Source organism: Natator depressus, chromosome 22 (genome assembly GCF_965152275.1).
Source record: "Natator depressus isolate rNatDep1 chromosome 22, rNatDep2.hap1, whole genome shotgun sequence".
Lineage (NCBI taxonomy): Eukaryota > Metazoa > Chordata > Testudines > Cheloniidae > Natator > Natator depressus.
Window position 1 is genome coordinate 1,737,356 of NC_134255.1, and position 23,840 is coordinate 1,761,195.

At 44.2% G+C, this 23,840-nt stretch overlaps 1 protein-coding gene across 10 annotated transcripts in view; it reads left to right on the top strand.

The window, feature by feature from the left end:
• PKNOX2 (PBX/knotted 1 homeobox 2) overlaps positions 1-23,840 on the top strand; it is a 726,589-nt gene that overhangs the window by 547,646 nt on the left and 155,103 nt on the right. For all 10 annotated transcript variants that reach the window (XM_074936677.1, XM_074936676.1, XM_074936667.1 and 7 more), the window contains one exon: positions 3,397-3,585. In XM_074936677.1, the coding sequence (XP_074792778.1) occupies positions 3,397-3,585 (189 nt within the window). The remainder of the gene's footprint in view (positions 1-3,396; positions 3,586-23,840) is intronic.

Here is a 23,840-nt window from a genome sequence, read left to right on the forward strand (position 1 = left end):
TGTCTGAGCAATGTTAGCTCTGAAGGAGTAAAACTCAGGTTACTTCTCTGGTTACTGTGCTCAGCAGATCAGACTCTGAAAAATGCCATGTCATTTCAGAGTGGAATCACACCTCAAGCAAGGAACTCTGCAAATATTCAACTACGCAAAGTTGTAATTGGTATTTTTTGTTACACAAGACTTATTATTTTATGGTTTGTTGGCTCATCCCCAGGGCAGCATTTTAGGGCCCAATCCTGCAGCCCTTGTTCCTGTAAATAAATACTGAAGGATCAGGCCCTTAATGTAGCCTACAGGGGTCTAATGTTCTGATTAGTTAACATTTGTGGGCCAACTGGAGAACACTTAGCCTGCACCTACTTTGGAGTTTTGCAAATAGAGAACTAAAACCCCCGACAATTACACTGAACTGGGTTTTGTGGGACCCCTGGGAAATGAGTTCAGAGGAATGGTAAGTAAAATTGGAAGTAAGCAGTGGCCATTTCCAAGGGAATGAGGTTCTTTCACAATTGTAAAGCCTAGTTGTGAGTAATTGCACTTGGGTAAGGGCTACTTGTGGAACCAAGAGGTATCAGCTGAAGAGCAACATAAACCAAACCCCAAACCTTGGGCAGAGTTTTGGAGACTGTGGATCCGATGGATTCTGATTGGGGATGAAGTGGAGCAGCCATCCTGTTCTTTGCGCTGTGGCAGTGGGAAGCGACACTCCAGAACTCTCACTCTCAGAAGAAATGCCACTGCTGCAGAGGTGTTTTATTAGCTACTTTTATTATCCACATAGGCCTCTGCCTTATTCTTCATGTTGCTCATTCTTCAATGAGACCCAGGGGTCTGATGTTCATAGGGTTTGGCCACAGCAAAACACATTTGTGTCTCCCAAGCATCATCAGCAGTGGGGGACCTGTGACGACACTCTTGTTTATACAGGGAAAACGAAGGAAGTGGCTATAATGAGTTTGCAACTGAGTGACAGAAATTAAATTTTCTACTCACTCATGTGTAATCTGGAGCTGCTCCAGATTCCTTGGCAGATACAGCGCCTTTTGTGGGGGGGGCACCATTTCTGCCTCTCACTCCTCTGTTTGTGTCTCTCCACTTCACACTACACTCCTGCATGGGATTTGCCAGGCAATCCCTGTGTCTGGAACAAGCGAGGGCAAACAAACTTTCTGCTGGGGTTTGTTTGTGTTGTCTGGGGGATTTCTTAACACCACTAATTCCCTGCAAATTGTCCACCACCACTGATGGCAAAAAGGAGATGAAAAGGCCAGCAACATTAGCCATCATTAGAATAAGAATCATGTATTCCTCCCAGCTGAGATGCATATAATTAGAAATTAGAAAAAGGTCAGATCTTGCCATTATCAACTCAATCAGCTGCTGAGTGCCACACAGTCAATTAATTCAGCATCTGTATTTTTTACAACCCCGCGCACGTATTCCATTGGACTGTAACTCTTTTTCTGGACAGATATACTACGCAGTGAAGCAGGAACATAAAATGAGAGACCCTAAGCAAATGAGCTGAGATAATTGAGAGATTTATTTTTTATATATATGTGTGTCAGATCTTTTTGCCTTTGCCCTTGAATATTGACTTTCATAAATGTGATTGTTGGATGGATGCACTGGTCTGAGGGATCTCTGTCCCTCTTTGGAGCTACACTTTTCTCGGGTCCATTTACTGAATAGCTCTGAAGAACTTAATTTCCCAGTTTGTGTGCTGGTCAGGTTGGTTTGTTGTTGTTGTTGTTATTTTTGACCTTGTGCGTTATTCCCATTTCTGCAAGAGAAAAGAAGTAGGATGTGGAGCATGGGGGTGCAAGGGTTCAATAACATATTGACGTGAACCAGTATTACTGGGGCTGCAGCAGGAGCTGAAAGGCAAAGAGCTTTCAACCTCTTCCTCTCAAAATTCCCTGGAGTAGATGGGGACTAAAAGGAGTTTGTCCCCTGTTTGCCCTGGCTAACCATACTTCTGATCAATCTCTTCTTGCTGTATTTATAAATTGTGCCTCATTGGCACCCGTTATTCTGTCTCCCTGATGGCTTTGTGACTCAGCTGAGAAAGCCTTCACAGTGCATTAGGACAGAGAAATGTGGCTATCTCCTGAGGTCCTCACCTTCCTCCTACCCCTTTTTAATGCCACTTTTATAAATCTCTGAGCTAGTAATGAGCAAGGCCTCATTATAGCATCAGAGTTCCAAAGGCCCTCCTCCTACTATTGCCACTGCAGGCTCATCAGGGCAATTGATGGGAAGGCCATTGAAATGTGCGTGGCCATTCAATCCAGGAGCAGTCTGTGCCTAACAGTTTGTAAAGATGAACACTACAACTTGAAAGTTAAAAAACGCCTTTGACAGGTGAAGACTTTTTGTTATATAAAACTGGCTTTATCACCGCACGGTGAGTAGCTGGAATTTTATATATTATGCAAGATTTCAAACTGAAGCTGTAAAACTTAAAGTTTCAGTTCCGTGAGAGGAATGTTTTATGTGTACATTTTTTAACATTTATGGGGTACATTTTAATGAGACCCAAGCTTTGCTCTAGGGAAAGCTTACAGCCACGTTGCTGCTCTGAATCTTGTTAGAAAGAGTGGCCAGTAGAGAATAATCAAACACATTTTTACAGCCAACGCTTAGTCTCCAAAATTTCTCTGGGCATTTCTTTTAGTTGGGATGGTAATTACAGTGAGTTTTTGCATCTCCAAATAGTGGAGATGATGACAAAATGGGGACGAGCGGTAAAAACGCATGCTGGCTCGCTCTGAGCGGGATGGTTCATTGGTTGATACTGACTAGCAAAATAGTCTTCAACCAGTAGTGACCACTTATTTGGGAAGCCTAGTGATTAGCAGAGAAACAAAAACATCACTGATTAATTACTAACTTTCAGTTGGTGAAAGTGGTCTGGATATTCGTTCATTTTCTCAGTTCAATATTTTGCTTCCTTTTTTTACCTGTCTTGAAATAAGAGCTGCAGGTACTTTGGTAAATATACTGAACAACTGATTGTTTTTGCCATAGCTTACACCTTGTCCTTAGCTAAGTTCCAAGTGCAACCTCTAGCAGCAGTACTTGGAGGTGAATCAGATTGGTGAATTCCATGGCAACGGAAATATTTATTTTCCTTTACCACTAGTGACAAAAATGCCCTGTTTGAAAAGGCTGCTTTTCCACATTAGCACCAACAGATCTGAACTGCAGTCCTAAAAAGGATTATGTGGCAAATGGTACACTAGGTTATTTAATCAGATTGTCATCCTTAGCAGTTCCTAGGTAATCTTGCAGATTCTCATCCTTAGCAGTTCCTTAGGTTGCCCAATGATTCTACTAGTTACTAGAAAGCCAGTGGATATGCACTGACCTCCTCTCTTTGTTTATCCCTCTCAGATGGTGAAAGCAATTCAGGTCCTGAGAATTCATCTGCTGGAGTTGGAGAAGGTGAATGAATTGTGCAAGGACTTTTGTAACCGTTATATCACCTGCCTCAAAACAAAGATGCACAGCGATAACCTACTCAGGAATGATCTTGGGGGGCCCTACTCCCCAAACCAGCCCTCCATAAACCTACACCCACAGGTAATGGCTGAAAATGTCCACCACACATGCTTTCCTAGAATCTCCCCTTGGGCCTTATTGTTCTACAAACAGTTTCACTCCATTATATAGAGTTCCTCCTCATTTTGATCCAGTTGCCAGAAGGTGTGTCTTCCTAATGGGCTGTGTGAGCCTGGCAGAGGAATCCTGGAGATTTAAGACACTTTGGTTCTGATTTTCAGAGGCACTCAATATCTGCAGCTCCCATTGGCTTCCCATTGTACTTGCTCAACAGCTCTGCAAATCAGTCAAAAAGTGTTTCCAGGTGGGCTCTAAAAATGGAATCACCTGAAAACTAGGGGCACTGTTGAAAATGTAAGTCTTAATTTGTGTGTGAGTGTATGTGAATATATGTGTTAGAAAGCAAATGACCCATGTCCTGCTCACCTAATGAAAAAGCACAAAGCCATAGGAGGAAATGGTGCGGTGATTGAGTGTGTTTCACTGGGTTGCTCTGAATGCCATCCTGCAGCAGAGCACTCTTTCATAGAAATGTGACTCTAGTGGGTGACTGCCACTGGCTGGTAGAGTTTTAACCGTGAAAGTTTATGGATGATGAAACTGAGATGTCAGAGAAAGTATTGCATATGGCTATATGTCAGTATGCAGTGCTAGTTACAGAGGGGGCACAAACTAATTAGAACCATAGGAAATTCTTAATGCTTGTCTATATGGTGAATTAGTGCACAGCAAGCTGAGGAGTAAATCTGCAGTGTTCTAGCATGCTGCACACTAACTGTCTGTGCGCTGCGATGTACTGGTGTTTGAAACCCTGCACACTAACTCTGCATATAGACAAATCCTTATCCTCACTTTGAAAAAATTTTAAATAAAAAAAACAGATTTTTGGTTACATTTTAAAGTTTATGGAGATATAAACTGTTGAATTTGTCAATTATTACCATAGAAAAAGGGGCAAGATTTTGTAGCAACAAAAACCTGGCACAAAAATTTCATGATGCCTAATCTCTATTAACATTTTTTTAAGCAACCCCTTGTTCTTTTTCCTCTCACTGAAGTCAGAGCTTGTGCATTTGAATTGCTCTCCTGGATTTCTAGTAGCAGATGTTGTGCCCTTGACAGAACAGTAATGCAGTGAACTTCCTTTCACAGCTCTCACTAGTACTGTACTGTCTTTTACCTCTTCCTTCAGAGGCAACACAGACAGCTGCTGGGACAGGCATCAGAGTGCATTGCTTCTATACTATTCCATCCTGCCTGCTGACCACTAGCTTAGTGTCTAAGTGCATCCTAAGGCTTTTTGTAGGGTTCTTTGCTTGAAATTTCTGTGTAGGTGCTGGATGAGTAGCTTCCCCAAGAAGGGAAGCAGGAAGTCAAGTAGTAAATGGAAATCCACCCCCAGTGAAGCCCATGAAATGGAAAATCAACTACATCAGGCAACATGTAAGAAGAAAATTAAGAGGTTAAAATAGAATTTGAACTGTAAATAATTCAAGGTATTTAAAAATAACAAGAAATTACATCTATCGGAAGCAAGATGCCCGCAAGAGGATTGGTGGTTCCATTACACCACCAGGGAGAAATTCAGGAAGTTAAGGAAATTGCTGGAAAGTTAAGCAATTTTTCCCTCAGGTCTGGTCTATACTTAAAACTTATACTGGCATAGCTATGTCTGTCAGGGTGTGAAAAAACTACAGCCGGTAGCAACACAGCTATGCTGACAAGCACCCCAGAGTAGATGCAGCTATACTAACAGAAGAGAGCGTCTGTCGGCATAGCTAACATTGCTTGGGGAGATGGTGTTACTACACCAACAGGCCCCTTCTGTTGCTGCGTCTCCACTAGGGGGCTATGCCGGCATAGGCCCTGTAGTGCAGGCACAGCCTTAGTCTTCACTACAAAGGATGTTGGGGAGATTCTTACCCTGGACCGACTCTTTTCAGGTAACAGCAATGAGGCACTGTCAAAGACTGAAGGGTCTGAAGAAGAGGTGCTGGTACAAATTAGTAACCTGGTCTAAATAAAAGGAAAGGAGGACTTGTGGCACCTTAGAGACTGACAAATTTATTTGAGCCTAAGCTTTCGTGAGCCACAGCTCACTTCATTTTCCACAGTATGCATCCGATGAAGTGAGCTGTAGCTCACTTCAAGCTTATGCTCAAATAAATTGGTTAGTCTCTAAGGTGCCACAAGTCCTCCTTTTCTTTTTGCGAATACAGACTAACACGGCTGCTACTCTGAAAACTGGTCCAAATAGTGACACACAAACGTTCTGAAGGAGGTTCAGCATGAAGTGACTGAGCTGATAGCAAAAATACGCAAACTCTGATTGTCATCGGCTGCTATACAAGAGAGTTACAGGGTAGCAAAGGCTGTATCTCTATTTTTGCAATGTGCTTGGAGGGATCTGAGGAATCACTGACCAGTGAGCTGAATGTCTGTACATTGTAAATTGTAACAGTTTATGAAATATGGAATTATATTAGGGGGTCGCACACATCATTGCTTGTGCAGGCCGAGTGCATTGCACCCACCAGGAGCTCTTTGCACCCGTTCTCCCCCCTCCCGGCTACCCAGGTGCTATCCTCCCACCTCTTATTTTAGGGACTCCCTGCAACTCCCCCATCTGTCCCCTGCCAGGGGCTCTTTGTGGACTCCCATTTCTATGCCCTCTTTTCCTGCCTCCCCCTCTGGAAGGGGGGTTGTGGGCCCTCTCCCCCATAGCAGGTTTCCCTAATCTCCCCTCAACCAGGGGTTCTGTGTGCCTCCCATTTCACCTGTGTGCCCCCATTCCCCTCTCACCCTCATAACAGGGACTTTGCATGGGTCCTTCTCCCTCCCTTTCCCCAGTGCATCCATTCCTCTCTCCCTGATTTTCTACAAATCAATATGGTTCTGGCCATTGATGCCTAGGACACTCCCTGAAATTTTGGAATGGATCACATGCAGGATTGAAAAGTCATAGTTTTTACAGACAGATAGACAGACTGGCAAACAGCGAATGCCATGAGAGGTCCCTTCTGGCCTTAAACATCTGTGAAAATTTCAGCTGAAATGGCCCAAACCAAGTTCCATCCAGATGTGTCTTGGAACGTAAATTCAGTGGATTTACATTCCATGTTTGTGTCAGGTGAAGGGGAAAAGTGTAATCTGCACTAGTGCCATACACAGGGCCCAGTCCTCTCCTCCTGCCACAGACGTATTCTGCAGGGGTGGGGCTGGCAGGCCCCCAAGATGTAGGACTTGGAGTTAACATTCTTTTGAGATGAGTCAGGCAGCTGCCACCTTCTTGTTGCTGTTGTTGCAGACTTAGGCAGACCTCTCTGCCTTTAGTGACACTCATTTCAAACCTTTTTCTGCCATCAAGATCACTAGAAACTTTCAATGGATAGCTATGATTCTGCCTGAGTGCCTGTGTCTTAATGTGACCTGCATATACCATACGTTCCCAAAGTACTTCTGCAAAATGACCCAGTCTCCAACAGTGCTGTGCTTCCAATAGGACTTCAAATATTTTTATAGTAGCTCTTGGAATAATGCAAAGTAAAGCACTTTCCTCAAATAATGGCTTCCCAATGTACACTGCACTAAGCCATGTTTAGTTCATAAACGTGACAGTGTGAGCACACCTTAGTTTGAAATGTACAAATGATTTTTGTCTTAAATCTGATATTGAAGGCTGCATTATCAGATTATTTGGTTACACAACATGGCATTTTCCTTCTTTCTTTTGAGAAGAGGGGTTTCTTTTCTGTTTGTGTTTTAGTCCCACTGTGTTTATGACCCTTTCATGGCATCTTTCTGCAAATTGTTGAGTGTTTACTAGCACAAATATTTGTGAAAAGCAAATCTAAAATCCAAAGGTTTGATATCCACCAAAAGCAAATTTCAGATTGGATATCCAGACATCTAAAAGTACCTCTGTGTAGTGTGTAAGTCATCCAATCAAATTAAAAAATAATACATGATTTGAATAATAATTATGAAGTCGGATAGTTGAGCTACTAAGGACTTGTCTACATGGCGTGGCAAAGCCCTGTAGAGGGATGTGATTGCTATAGTGCTCTAACATGTTGCATTCTAATGGCCCCATGTAGACCCTACTGGTGCACATTAAAAGGTACTTACTTCAGGTTAACATAGTCTACTTTAGGGTGCAACATGCTAGAGTGCTTTACAAATCACACCTCTCTAGAGCACTTTGCTATTCCATGTACACAAGCCCTAAGGAATAGTGACTACAGTACAATTGTGTTCAACATTCCCAGGGGAGGGATAGAACCAAAACCTAGCACTGTGACACTCAATTGTAGAAAGAAGGATTTTCAAACAAATGACAAAGCTTATCAAAAAAGCCATAAAATCAAAAGGAAATTGAAATCCTTCGAGTCAGCATGGAGGCTATTTAAACATTCCTTAATAGAGTCACTGAATGCCCCCTAAGCAAAAAAATAAAAACAAAGCATAGAAAGGCAAACAATAAACAAGTTTGGTTTAATGATAACACTCTTTCAGAAAACAGGTATCCTTCAGAAAATGGAAATCCAAACCTTAGTGAAGCCAACAGAAATGAACAAACTAGAGCAGGTGACGTTCAAGAAGGAATTGAAGAGCAAAGAGGGGATTTGAAGTGCAGTTAGCCGAAGATTTAAAAATCTCCCAAGAGATTCTTTCCATAGAACAGAAGCAGGAAGCCTGCAAGAGGGCTACTAGGGCACTGGACTGTCAGGGATTGAAGGACCAGACTGTGGCCCAGGCTTTTGCAAGGAATTTACAGACATCTTCCTGCTCTGGATGCAGATGGATTACAAACTCTATGGGGCTGCTGTCTGTCCCAGTTTTGATTGCACCCCCTGGTATGTTAGCCAATCCAGTCAGCACAGGGGACAGGATAGTTATCTGCTTTTGGTGAAGCTGCTGTAGAGTACTACCATCCAAGAGAAGGTGAGAGCAGGAAAGGAAGGCACATGACTTGCCCTAAAGGAGCAACTAAGGAAGATCATGACATTACTGAGAAGCTAAATGATTTCTTTGCCTCGTTATTTACCAGAGGATGCAGACCCATGCCCACCAGTTTCAGAAGGGTTTGTACTTGAGCCATATCTCTGCGGCTGCTATCAGGGCTACACGGCTGTTTATACTCATGCTAGCTCGATGAGAGCTAGCAGAAATAATGTCCACATGCAGGGGTATCACAGCCCTAGCTGATAGTATAGACAGAGCCTAAAAGGGCTGAGCTGATCACAAAAAAATGCAATTCCTCAATAAACTCAACATTTAGACTGGAGAACAGGAGGGCAGCAACTGTTGAACCCACCTGGAAAAAATGCATAGACTGCATGGATGTGTCTAGGCTGTGATAATGCTAAAGCCCGAGGGCTTTGAATCTAGTCAAATGTTTGACTGTGTCAACTAAAGGAGAGCCAGAGTAAGAATAAGTGATCATTTTCCAAAATAGTACAAGGCTACAGATTGGTGTACTGTGTTAATTTGATGGAATATACAGGCCTAAAGCATCAAACGTGTTGACATGACCCTGTCATTGTCCAGCATTGAACAGTGTTAAACCAGATTTGGTTTAACCTCAGCCTGCTCAGTACCATGGCAAACACACCTTTAAAACTCCTTGTAACCTTTTAGTACAGATAGAGAAAGAAGGGAAAACAGTTAAAGCCTTTGAAATGCAAGGTATTAAAGAAGACTTTCATCTTAACAACATCTCTTATTCCTTTCCCTGGAGAGAGTTTTTAGAAAGAGCATCCCTTTCCCACATCTGACAGTTTCTGATAGTGTTAAGGATGCCACTAACTGGCCTTTCCAGGGAAAAGAGAAGTTAGTTGAGCTGGGCTGAAGCTGTTACTGTCACGGCTGTTGTTAAAGTCTGATCCCATTTCCTAAAAAAACAAATCCTGACAAATACACACAAGAAGGAGCAGGCAAAGAACAGCAAAGATAGAAAAGGCAGGTTCTGTCTCTGGTGTTGGCCCTCACTTGCAGCCAAACTGCTGGACAAAGACAGGCCATGCCTATGGTGTTATCAGCCACTCCAAGACCTGCACACAGCATCAGGCTGTTTGGGGCACAGTTTTGGGCTGCTTTTCTTGTCACAGGCTCACAACAGTGTTGTGAAATACAGTCTTGGCCGGCTAAGCCAGACTCTTATTGGAAGAGTGATAGGAAAAAGAAGAAATAAGGTGGGGAAGAACACATGGGGAGGGGGACAATGTGTGTGACAAAATCTCACTTTCCAGGTGGTATTCAGGTTTTAACTAGAGCCAGTGGAGGTGCCGTGTCATCTGGCTCCCTCTCTCTGGCCTGGTTGGGTCAGGACGTCTCTGAGAATTATGACAAAGACAGTCCGACAGTGTCACGATAGATTCCAGGGTTCCAGGAGACAGTGATGGTGGCAGCCATTATGGTGAATCTCGCTCTTTCCTGTTCTTTTGTCTTCCAGTCAGCCATTGTCCACATCCCTTCTAGTTTCCTTCCCAAAGTCTTTTATTTTAAAGGCCCCCAAAGGGTGTGATGGATGGAATAGCCCATCCCCTCATTATTTTGTTCACGAGTGAGGCCTGATTTCTGACACACCGATTTTGGTTCACTGATTTCCAGTCCCATGCTTCTCTTGTTTACCAGACATGATCGTAACTCAGTCCTTGAGTTATATTATTAGGACTTTTTATTTAGACTAATTTGGTCTCTCTGTCACTTTCTTGCACCTTTTCCCATAATTTATGTTTGGTTATTGTGACATTTTATGAACTTTCACTCAATTTTCATACTTGAACTCACAGTTAGGGTGAGTCTGTAGGTCCAGTTATTATAACAATGCCCCAAAGTGCTGTTCCAGCACCTGTTCGGTTTTATTTATTTTTTTATGGTCTGGAAAAGGAAATGAACAAGTGAAGCGTCTAAATTTGCAAATAACTCAAAATTACTTAGATTAGTCAAGAATAGAGGGGACTATGAGGAACTCTAGAAGGATTTACCAAAGCTAGACAGTTCGGTACGATCATGGATGGCAGATTAAATTAATTCAAAAGTGTATAGTAATGTACATTTAAAGGAATAACTGTAACTAATCAGGGAAAGGGTCAGGGAGTCTTTCTGCGCAGCTCAATGGAAACCTCTGCTCAATGAGCAGCAACAGGAAAAAAAGTTAAGGAAATATTAATAGGTATTAAAGTAAAAAAAAAAAGATATTATGGTCATCTAGTCTGTCCTCCTGCACTACCTAACCCAGATGATTCCTTCCAGTGACTCCTGCCTCACGCTTGAACCAGAGCCCATTTTTTAGAAAAACATCTAATCTGAATGTAAAGACTTTATGTGGCAGCGAATCTATCACATCCCATGATAAGTTGTTTCAGTTGTGAACTGCCCTCTGTTAAAAATGTACACATTATTTCCAGTCTGAATTTCTCTAGTTTCACTTCTAGTCATTGGATATTGTATCATTGTCCACTAGATCAAAGAGGCCTCTACTATCAGAATTTTTCTCCCTATGCTGATTTTTGTAGCCCGCAATTAAGTCATCTATTAATGTTCTCCTTGACAAACTCGATCACCCCCACAATGCTGTCTCCCCTTCTCTACACCACTGTGCTCCTTTCACATCCCCACACTTGGGGAACTTGGGGCATCCATGTCCCATGCTGCCTTATAGCACTTGTACGCGTGTATGCAAAACCCATGATGATTGAAATCCACCTTCAGTGGTGATGATAGCAGGAAGGGGAAGGTAGGAGGCTGTCTCCATCACCTGGGTTCCCGTGGAATTGTACCAGTGTCAGTCACTTTCTGGCAATATTTGTGAGCAGCAATATCTGTGATGGTGGTGTCTGTTTGTTTTCCCGTGTAAACTAAAATGCTTTGTCAAAGGCAGCACAACTGGGGAAACAAACCTATCTCAAGTCCATTCGTTTGACATCTTTACACTTTGTTCCTGAAAATCTCCCCAGTGTACTGATGCTGTAGCTGATGGCAACTGAAATGTATGTGTGTGAAGTCCACAGGTCTCCTACGCTGGACATTTTTTAAAAATACCTCTTTGATGCAATCTGGTGCATTCCAAAAGTAGAAAATGGACTTTACTGCAGTTTTTTCCTGAGTCCCAGAAATGAAAATCATCCTTGGTGGGGGCAGTTTACCAGAGCTGAATGACTGTTTCAGAGGAAAGGAAACCACAAACTTCCCTTCAATCTGCCATGGAATATTAACCAGGGCCTCACCTGCCTTCTGCTCATCACTGAAATAAGGGTCAGGCAAAGGGAGACATTTGCTGAGAAGGAAGTAAACTCTTTTTCAAACACAGAGGAAAATGCCAAAGGACTCAGGCAGTCCTAGGAAATGTTGCTCAGCTGGATACATTGTCATTAAAAAAAAAAAGTTCCAGTGTGAAAGCCCTGCCTTACAGTTGTCATTTGAAACTCTGGAGCAGGCATTCACATGGCTGAAGTTATAAATGATCCAGGTGTAACCCTTCTGCCAGGTGGAGCCAGCAGCAACCAGGGCCAGGTTCAATATCCTGGGGTTCCTTTTCAACAATACAACACAGAACCGGCTCGAGCCCCCACCCCGTAACCTGGGGAAATTACACACCACCCCGAGTGCCTCTGAGAGGCAATACTTCCCCACTCGCAAGCACAGAATCTGAGTGTAGAAAAAAAACTTTTAATGAAAGGAGGGAATTCACCTGACATTAATTAGGGGAAATGCCACAAGCAGGATTCACAATCATAAAACTGTGAGCAGGATGCCCACCCCTCACGTTCTTGAGTTCTACAACCAACAGTTCCTTTTCGGTGCCCCTCTCTGCTCCCTCACCACACCCCACTCACAGTGGTTGTCCTTGGTCAGTGAGGACCCAGGGCGCATCTGTATGAGTTCACCTCCCACCCAGGGAAGAAGGCACCTTGCTTGCTCCGCCCTCTGCGCACTTGCTCTGGTTGGCCGCTCTGCCAGCCGCTCATTCCACTCCCGCCAGCCAACTACTCGCCGCTCCCGCCGGCTGCTCCTGCCGGCCGACAGCTCACCCGCTCCCGCCACCTGACTGTCAGTTAACTTCCACTGCCACCTGCCTCTGTGCTGTGACTTCTGCAGGTCTGTCTCTTAGTGATTGTCCGCTTTTAGCAGGCTGGACAGAAATGCTGTGCCGTCACAAGGGACTCCAGCTCTCATTTAAGCACTTAAAATAACAAAGGCTCCTAATGAAGCTTGTTTAGCTCTATCTTTGAACAGTGGGGGGAGGGGGAGGGATAGGTTAAACCAGACCGGGAACACTTAGGGACAGTCCACACCTCCTGGCTGGGACACCTGTCCCCTCCCCTCTTATTTTCACAGGGCTCTGGCATTCGAGCTTCTGGCTTAATGAGGTCCTTTCAGCTGAGGGTCACCCCTTCATTGGGACAGTTTAAGCACAGTTCTGCTCCCCTTTATTCATAAAATAAAGACAACAACATTGATAACAGCATTTCACTACCCCAGCATTCAGTACTAAAGTGATTTGTAACCCAACACCAGCCAAAGTCGATCACTTTGAGCAACACCACTCAAACACTGCTGGATATCTAGGCAGAGTGGGTGTGTTCATGTTAATACATGTTAATACATGCTCCTGAAGTCTCTTCCCCTCCCAGATAGCTGTCAGGGGAGAGTTCATTCAGACCATGCTTACATAGGTCTGTCATTTCAAGTACAGAGTTCTGTTCTATTTGACATGCAGTAGTCGTTTAAGTTGGGATGAATACTGGGGGCAAAATATTCTTCCAGCCTGCAGGAATTAGTATGTTTGGTAAGCCCATTTGAAAGTTTACAGGACTCAGATGGCATTTTGATGCATTAAATATTTTTGTTCAGCTGGCCTCTACCCTTGTCCGATGTCATAAATCAGTTGCCGGGAGCATGTGGAAAGCATTGTTAAGCATGTGCAAAGCTTTAGGGTGAAAAAAATCCTATTAGCTTAGGTGCCCTGGCCATCTGATTGTGTTATTGTGCCTATTAATATAGCATTAGAATGGTTTAAACTGTTAATCATGGTTTGGATTTTTGTTGACAACTGAGAAAATGTGCCATATCCTTAGAGGGTCTGATAGAATATATGTGTCTGAGCTTCAGATTCACCAAGCACAATTACTGAGCATGTACCTATCATCCTTACGTTTGTGTCTAATACTTGATTGGAGCCATTTCTAAAGAACATCAGGAAATTTCTGTCAAAATGAAATTCAAAAGAAAATAAGGAAAAAGTTTCACCAAACTGGTCTTCCATTTTGAGAGCAGCTGTAGTCATTTCACTCACTCCACGGGAGCCCTCCAGGCATGAGGAATTCTAACCTATCATAAGAGGACTGCTTCCCAAGAGGATTGAGTCCCTCTGGTGGGATGAAGGAGGCTCTGTGACTGAAGAAAGGAGATGGGTGGAGCCAGTACTTCACCTTATTCCACTGCTGCTGAATCTTGCCTCTGAGATGGGAGGTGGGCAACTCACAGTGTGGCTGCAGCCAGGTTTGGCAAAGAACCACCATGGAGCTCAGCAATCAAGAGAGGGAAGCCAACGTAGAGAGAGGAGGACAAGTATGATGTACTCGTTGTAGCCCATGTTGCTGAGGAGATGTGTGAAAGCATTCTACACTACTTGGAATGCTCTAAAGGCTGAAGTTTTGATTCCCAGGTAGAATGCATTGCTGTAATCCAGACAAGGGGTGACAAAAGCTGTATAACTAAGGCCAGGTCATTATCTGCCAGGATGGGATGGAGTTTCCTATCCAACCAGTGATGGTAGAATGCATTACTCATGAATACTGCTTTGTCATAGCTTAGCATCAGCAAGAAATCAAGGAGCATCCTAAATTATGGACTGGATTGACCAGTTGTGGGTATGAGCTTGCCACCAAATTAGACTGCACCATGGTTGCAGAATCTTCAAAGAACTTTCCTTGTCCCATCAGCATCACTTCTGTCTTGTTTGTGTTCAGCATCAACCAGCTCTTCTTTATCCATGAGCTGATCTTGTCCAAGCACTGCACCATCTTGGTGGTGGTGGTATAGTAGTAAGGGGTGAGGGATAGATAGAGCTCTCACCCTGGAGCTTGGAAGGGTTACAAAGCTTTAACATATTTGTTTCAGTCATAGCAATATCAGTCAGTTTCATTAAAGTTCACACTTAAATGTAAATTGAAATGAGCAACAACTTTGGAAAAGAATCATTTGGAGTGCAAGAAAGAGGGTGTCACGGTTTCAAGGGAGCTGCACCTGTATTCTCCTCTCTGTGGTCCACTCCAGGAGCATCTAGTCAGGACTTAGCTCTCCATCTGTCAGCTGTCTCTAGGCAGGGACCCGTATGCCATTCACTTCTGACTAAGGGGAGTTTTAAGACTGCACAGCTCACTGCCTTACATGATGATATTCCCAGCAAGTCAGTCTACCTAATAGCCAGTGCCTGGCATTGTTTTCTCTCTGAGGGAACAGTGTATTGCCAGCAGCTACAAGTTACCACACAGCTCTTTCTAAGCAATCTAATTTATTCTTAAGGTAAAAACATGACAGAGAAAACATAATAAAAACAACAAACAAATTTAAACATACCAGGAGTCACCTATCAATCATATGGAACCCTAGTAGGCCAAAGTCTTTTCAACCCTTCTTTGAACAAGAGGTCCTGTCTGTTTGGTGGATAGTAAAAAGACCCTGAGTCAATTTAAACTTAACCTTTTAAAACCAAAAGCGCTTTCTTTGTCTATTGGTCTCTGGAAAACACAGTATGAGGCAGGATACGAAGCCTCCCCGGGGGGGTGCCTTTCTGGAGGTGTTTACAACCTAAGTGATTCACCTTAATCACACCCACTGTTTCTGTTTCCTGGCAGAGCTGCGGCAACCTTCCCCCCTGGAGTTGCATACAGGCTTTGGCCTACCGTGATATATAAACCATTCAGTATGGTTCCCAAAGGTCTTGCATGGGGCTGCAATAACTGTCACAGAGCGTATCTGAGATTCTTCCAAGAGGACCAAGTGAAAAAGGTAGAAAAGCATTAACCATTAATCACCTGGCCATGTACTATTATTATTTATTTGTATTGTCTTTGCACCTAGGAGCCCCAGCTATGGACCAGGACCTTATTGTGCTGGGCAATGTATAAACACAGAACAAAAAGATGGTTCTCACCAGCAAGATCTTACAGTATATAAGACAAGAGACAACGGGTGGATACAGAAAGTCCGAAGGTGGTGCACAAGGAAACTATAAAACAATGCTTGTCAGCATGATAGGCGGTGCGCTTCACAGCTGCCTAACAGTTGCAAAGTGTTTTGTAGGCATCACAGCAAAGGGATTGAAGGAGGACCATGAGATGGTTCTGATGAAATTGACAGGAAGCGCCTCTCAATAATGAGTGGCAGCATGAGTGCAGGTTTGCAAATGTCACGCATGAGTGGAAGTCAGCATCTCAACAGTGTTATGAGAAATGTTAGGTAGGATGGAGATAGGCCAGGAAGAGTCTCGAAGGTGAATACAAGCAGCTTATGTCTGATGTGATAGAGAAAGGGGAGCCAATGGAGGAATGAAGAGAGGGGTGATGTGGTCAAAGCGACAGGCTAGGGAAATGATCTTTGTGGCTACGTTTTGAATAGACATGAGTGGGGTGAGATTGCTTTTGTCAAGGTCAGAGAAGAGGATGTTGCAGTTATCAACACAAGCTGGTGAAAGCTGGGATAAGAGATTTAGTTGTGTGGATGGATAGGAAAGGCGATATCGTAGAGATGTGATGTAGAAAGAATCTGGAGGATTTAGAACCAGTCTATATGGGACGTTCTAGAGCAGTGGTCGCACCCTCTTAGGGCACCCCCCCTGACGGGGCGCAGAGGAATATTTGGGGGTGTGCGGTGAGGCACAGGCCAGCCCCATGGGGGTCTGGGAGGGAGTGTTACCCAGCCTGGCTCTGCCCCAGCTCTGCTCTGGCCCCGGTTCCCAGCCCCAGCTCTGCTCCCGGCCTGCCCTCAGATGTGGTCCCAGTCTTCGCTCCCGGCTCCCGGGCCTGGCTGCAGCTCTGCACCCAAATGTGGCCGCAGCTCCACTCCCAGCTGCAGCCCCAGTCCTGTGCCCAGCCTCAGGCCCCAACTGCAGCCCGGATGTGGCTCCACTCTCAACCCTGGCCATGGCCCCAGGCCTCGATCCCTGTCCAGCCCCGCTCCCAGCCCAGGGCCTTCTCCCAGCAAGTGGGGGCGGGGCCAAGGGTGGGAGTGAAATGTTGTTAAAGTTGGCTGGGCTTCTGGGTGTGGGAGTCAATCAGGGTGCAGAAGTAGCGGTGCTTGTTTAAGAAGATGGCAGAACTGAAGGAGCAGAGAACAAATGTGTAGTGCAGGAAGGCAGCATGATCACGGATACCCATCAGAGATGCTTTTCCATGAAGGAGCAAGAAGCGAATGTTAAGGTGAGCCAGGGCTGGTAGGGTATTCCTCAGGGCCAGTCAGTCAGTAGGCAGAGGCCAGCTGGGAATCCTGGAATGACTATCTACTGTCAAAGCTCCTATGTGGAACCTTCCTCTCCATTCTGCCAGTCTCCCCCTATCTGCTGCCTTGCCTGGCACCTAATCAGCTCCCCCTCAGCCTGTTGTGTTGTCAACACAGTGGGACTTCAAAGTGAATCTTACTAGGAGGTAGTTAAGTTTCACTTTGACTCTGAACCAACAGAGATCTGCTCCCAGGTCAGGGTGGCTCAGGAGCTCACTGAACTTCTAAGAGGAATTAGGGGACAGGCAATAAAGCAGTAGGCTTAGAAAAAGAGGTGACCTAAGATGGGGGAAAGCAAAGGAGGAAGAAGAGGAAACAAAGGAGGCTGTAAAGGGTAGAGACAAGAAGAAAGAGTGGTGGGTGAACAGTGGGGAGAGAAAAAGGTTTAGAGGGGGGAAAGCAAGAGACAAAGTCCTTTTTATGATTGTTGTAGTACCTGAAGGCCCCATTGTGCTGGGGGGCTGCACACACACGTAGCAAGAAAGAATATCTGCCCTTAAAGTCTTAGTCTAATTAAACAAAAGAGACAAAGGTTGGGAGGGGAAATGGTGGCACAAAGAAGCATTCTGTCTTGCCTGAGGTCACACCAGGTCAGTAGCAGAGCTGGGAATAAAAACCAGGTTGCCTGAGTCCCAGTTCAGTGCACCATCCATCTCTCCAAAAGCTAATCTCTATGAAAAAACTAATCCATCTCCAGGACCAAGCAACTCCTTGGGTTGGAGGAGGGATACCTCAGTGGTTTGAGCATTGGCCTGCTAAACCCAGGGTTGTGAGTTCAATCCTTGAGGGGGCCATTTAGGGATCTAGGGCAAAATTGGGGATTGGTCCTGCTTTGAGCAGGGGTTGGGACTAGATGACCTCCTGAGGTCCCTTCCAACCCTGATATTCTATGACTCTATATGCTATAACTCTTCTTCAGTCTTGTTGTTGAAACCTGGTAACTCCGCTGACTAGCAGTGTCACTCTATATGCTCTCTTTACATCTTGGCCTGGTTTAAAAAGGCATGGAATGGGCTGCTAACTGCTCTGCACCAGACTGTTGGGCAGAGCCAGCATCTGGAGTGATACCTGGCCATTCCTTCAGCACACCAGAGGGGCGGGCGGGGTGTGTGTGTGTGTGTGATCGCGGGAGGAAGAATGATCAGGTCAGTACTAGTTGCAACTTGCAGAAAAACGTATTGCTCTGTACCCCATCTGACTCTGAATCTCCAACAATGGGGTCTCCAAAGGCCCTTTCTCAGTTGTCCCACTTGACTTGAATACTGCCCCCCTGAGTTCATCATGTAGAGGTGTGTGGAGCACTAGTGCTGGGTAGTAGGAGGTTGGTAGCTGTCTTCATACAGCCTTTAAACCAATACATTGCACTAGGGATGGGCTGCTTGGAAACCTGGTATTCTTTCTCCTTACTCCAGGAAAGGTACGCGTGACAGAGTGGGTTGGGGAGCCAGTAGGGCTCTGCTTGTGCTGGATATGGTCTTGCTTCTTCTTTTGTTGGGGGTTTGAAGCAGTGGAATAAGAAAACACGTCTCCTGTATAGAGAGGGGTTGAAAGCAATCTCAGCAATATAATGGGTTCCTGCTCTAGCAGCCGTGTTACCAGATTAATAGATTCATGGATACTAAGGTCAGAAGGGAAACTACGATCATCTAGTCTGACCTCTCGCACAACGCAGGCCACCGAATCTCACCCACCCACTCCCGCGATAAACCTCTCACCTATGTCTGAGCTATTGAAGTCCTCAAATCGTGGTTTAAAGACTTCAAGGTGCAGAGAATCCGCCAGGAAGTGACCCGTGCCCCACGCTGCAGAGGAAGGCGAAAAACCCCCAGGCCTCTTCCAATCTGCCCTGGAGGAAAATTCCTTCCCGACCCCAAATATGGCGATCAGCTGAACCCTGAGCATATGGGCAAGATTCACCAGCCAGACACCCACGAAAGAATTCTCTGTAGTAACTCAGACCCTTTTGCCATGACCATGCTTCCAGGAATAGGGATAGGATTCTGTCCACAAAGGGTCACTTTGGAGAGTCCAGGCAGATTGTTTGACTTTGAGTCATGTAGACTTCAAAGGCACTTGATGTGGCATTGCACTAGCAGGGAGAGGTCCAGAGAAAAATAATGCCATAAAAAGTTCATTTCTTATTTAGATTTACTGAAATAGCCAAATCACTTAATCATGGATCTAAAAATCTGGCCTTTTTCTATTTTCTAATTTTCTCTAGAAATGGACTTATTATTCCTTTGATGCTTTATTGTAGTTCCCCTTATGATCAAAATTAGCAAGAAACTTGCATAAAAGAGAACAATAATTGCTCGACGAGCATCTCGTTTGTAATTTATTAGTTTCTATTATTGTGAGTCACTATAGCAACGGCTCGCATCCAGGGCGAGGAGAGAGATGTTCGATATGAGCCGGTGAGGCTCTAAGTCCCAGCAAATGGAGAGACACATTTTTATCAGTAATTTTAATGAAAATAAGGAGTGAGGAGTTAATGAGGTGGAAAGCCGTCCTGTGGCTATTGTGAATTTTTTTTTAAGTGTTGATCTAATTAGAATGCATTGGTCAGGAAAAGTAATGAGGGCTTTAGCGCCTCACAAAGATGTGAGGATCATATCAGAAAATTAGCACAAGTCTTTGGAAATAATCAGGCCCTTGGAGAGGCACTAAACCTCTTCTCTTGACAAGCCTCTGATTTTACAGGTTGCTCTGCAATCATAGAGCTGTTCTGGTTTTATTTTCTCAGGGAGAGAGAGGTTCATAGAATATCAGGGTAGGAAGGGACCTCAGGAGGTCATCTAGTCCAACCCCCTGCTCAAAGCAGGACCAATCCCCTATTTTTGCCCCAGATCGCTAAATGGCCCCCTCAAGGATTGAACTCACAATCCTGGGTTTAGCAGGCCAATGCTCAAACCACTAAGCTATCCCTCTCCCTGAGGTTCAGCTACAGTGATGGCACTTTCTTGTGCCTGCCAAAAAGGAGTTCACACTTGCAGTTAAAATTAGTTAAATAGCATCTTTTGTGAAACCAATGTTCCTCTCAGACACTGACTAATGGGCCTGGGGTATGTGTTCCCCACCCAAGGTCAAATTCACACATGAGCCACTCCAAGCCATCAAGGCAAGAATCATGAGTACATTCCCAGAGCCACCCACACAGTCCCACAGTCACCCAAGTTCACTTGCCCAGTCTCTGAGGACCCAGTATCTGGGCATCCAGAGGCATGTGTCTAGTTCCAGATCTACCACCAATACACACAGGGCCAAGCCCCCAGGCCCTGAGAGCCCAGTTTCTAAGCACCTGGGGCACAGGCCCAGTCCCCACATGCCCAGGGGTGCAGACCTAGTCCAAAAGCCCAGTCTCTGAGTGCCCAGGGCTATATACTGTATAACGTGTACACATTATACAACATATGCATTTACATTTTATCTAACATACATTTATATTTAAAAGCACAGTAGGGTCTAACTATAACCTTTAGCTCAGGAAAGGGAAGGCTACCAGCACTTCTGAGCCTGCAGAGTGACTTTCTTTTTCTGTCTTTTTACCTTCTGTTGCTCACACCATTTACTCCTTTATAGCAGATATGATAGTACCATCTGTATACTTCTCATTATAGCCTCATACTTGGACAATGTGAGGCCTGGCAGCTCATTCTTCCTGATGTCAATGATAGCAGTATATATACTCCCCCATGGGCTGGACCTTTTCAAAGCCAGAGTGGTTTCAAAATATTTGCTGGAGGCTTCCAATTGTGTCAGACATTGAGTTAATTTTGCTTTCCTCTGCCACCAGTCCAATGCTCTTTAATACTTTCAGATGTGTTACATTTGCTGCTGAATTCACGAAACTATAATTAGAATCTTTAGTAAGATGCTCCACACTAGGATGTGTGGCAAAGGATGCAAAATTTCAGTCTCAGCAGAGAAACCTAGCTCTGTAACCATCAGCAGTTCTGTAAATATGTCCTTTGTTAACATTTCCTCTTTCTCTAGTTCGTTTTCAGTTTCTCATCTCAGCTGTCACCAAAAAAAGAGCTTTTTAGTTAAAAACAACTTGGTTAAGGGACAAGGTGGGTTGTGAGAGCAGCAATCACAAATAAATCATATAGGAAATGGAAAAAAGGACATCAGACAACAATGAGCATAAGTTAGAAGTTAAAAAATGCAGACAATTGTTAAGTCAAGAAAAAGTATCAACAAAATATCTATGGCCAACAGGTTTAAGGATAATATGAAGGATTTTTAAAAATATATCAGGAACAAAAAGAATAGCAACAATGCTATAGGTACATTATTAGAGGCAAATGGTAACAATATCAATAATCATGCAGAAAAGACAGAAGTGTTCAATAAATATTTCTGTTCTGTATTTGGAACAAAGCTGGATGATGTATCAGTATCATGTAATGAGGGTGGAATACTTTTTATTTTAGCTATAACTAAAGATGGTGTTAAACATATCTAGTAAAGCTAAATATTTTAAAATCAACAGGTCTGGATAATTTACCCACAAGAGTTTTAAAAGAGTTGAGTGAGGAGCTCTCCAGCTGTTTATGTTAATTTTTAAAGTGTTGGAAAACTGGGGAAGTTCTAGAGGACTGGAAGAAAGCTAATATAGGACCAATATGGAATAACTTGGGAAATTCTCGGCCTCATAGCCTGACATTGAACCTGGGTAAAATAATTAAACAGCCAGTACAAGACTCTAGCAGTAAAGAATTAAAGGATGCAAATATAATTAATACCAGTCCACCTGGTTTCCTAGAATATAGATCTTGTCACATGAACTGGATCATCATCAATCATTTTTTGACAAGATTACAAGTCTGGTGGATAAAGATAACTGTGCTGATGTAACAGGCTTAGACTTCTGTAAGATGTTTACCTTAGTAACACATGATATTCTGATTAGGAACATACAGAAACAACATGATACATTAAAGGGCTAAAGCACTGGCTGAGAGACGTTAAAATATAATTGTTATTGGAGAATTATCAACTAGAAGAGGTGTCTCTGGCAGGGTCTCTCTAGTATCACTAGAAGGATTGATTCTTTGCCCAACCCTATTCAGTATTTTTATCTGTGATCTGGAGAAGAATATAAAGTAATTGCTGATAAACTTTGCAAATGACAGAAAGATTGGAAAGATGGACAATAACAATAAGGACAAGTCACTGATTTGGAGGGTTCTGGATAGCTGGGTGCAATCAAACAACATCCATTTTAATACAAAGTCATCTCAGAACAAATAATGTAGGCCAAGTTGACAGGATGGGGGACTCTCTCCTGGGAAGCAGTGACTCTGAATAACCAGAGTAAATTATCATAATGGATAATCAACTGAACGTGGATAGGGAGGGGGAAGCCACTATCCTTTGATGTATAAAAACAGGTGTATCATATAGGAGTAGGGAGATGGTACTTCCTCTGTATACAGCATCGGTGAGATCACTACTGGAATAGTGCATCCGGATTGTGTGTGTGCACTTTAAAAAGGATGTTGAAATATTGGAGAGGGTTCAAAGAAGAACTACAAAAATGATTGTGAGAAATGTGGAGTTGTTCTTTAATCATTATTAATATTTTATATGGATCAATCACTAGCATAGTGTTTCTGTATCATACAATATAACAGATTTTCACCCTAGGGGTCTGAGCCTACCCAACTAGAGGAAGAGGGAGAAGGCTCTTTCTAATGGTCTCCTAACAGCTTACACTTAAGAGTCATTAAGAGACAATGATAGAGCAAGTAGCTTTAATGACTTTAGCTTGCTCCCCTCAGGGAGCACCAAAACCAACTTAAACCAGCTGAGTCAGACTGAGGTCTGGTCTACACTATAGAGTTAGGTCCACGTAAGGTAGCTTATGTCAACTGAACTCTGTAAGCGTCTACACCAAAATGTCCCTCCTGCCACTCTGAAACCTGCCTCCTGCCAGTGTAAGTCGCCCACTACACTGACTTAATAACTCTACTCCATAGAGAGGTGTAATGCATAAGACGATGTAGCTAGGTTGATGCAGTGTCTGTGTGGACACTTCACTGCTTACATCACCTGTTGCTGTCAGGAGCTGAAATCTGGAGCCGTGCTGGGCTGACAGCAGGAGCCCCACTGCCCAGGGCTGACAGCTAGAGCCCCACCTCCCGGGACTCACAACTGGAGCCCCACCACGTGGGGCTGACAGCCAGAGCCCCACCTGCAGCTCTTAGCCTGTGGGGGTTCCGGCTGTCAGCCCTGGGTGGTGGGGCTCCAGCTGTTATCCTGTGGGGCTCCAGCTGTCAGCACCGGGACATAGGGGTTCCAGCTGTCAGTGCCCCACAATGCCACACTACAGTCGGTGCAGGCTCTTTTGGTGAAGACGCACACTAGCGGCAGAAGGAGTGTAGGATGGCTATGAAGAGCTCACTTAATTACTGCTGTGGCTTTAGGTCAACTTAACTTAAATTGACTTAATTCTGTAGTGCAGACGTGGCTGAGAGATGCAGATTGAGAGACGTGTAGGCAGTGTTGGTCCCAGGCTATTAGAGAGACACGGTGGGGGAGGTAATAGCTTTTATTGGACCAACTGCTGTTGGTGAGAGAGAGCCAAGCTTTTCTACCACACACAGCTCTTCATCTAGTCTGGGACTGAGATGCATACAGACACAAGGGGGGTTTTAAGAGACTGTAACTTGGTTTTCTTCTGTTCCTGTCACTGAAGAGGAGAGCCTGTCTACCTTAGCTTACAGTGAAGGGTAAGACATCACATATCCATGTGGGCTGTTTGTTAT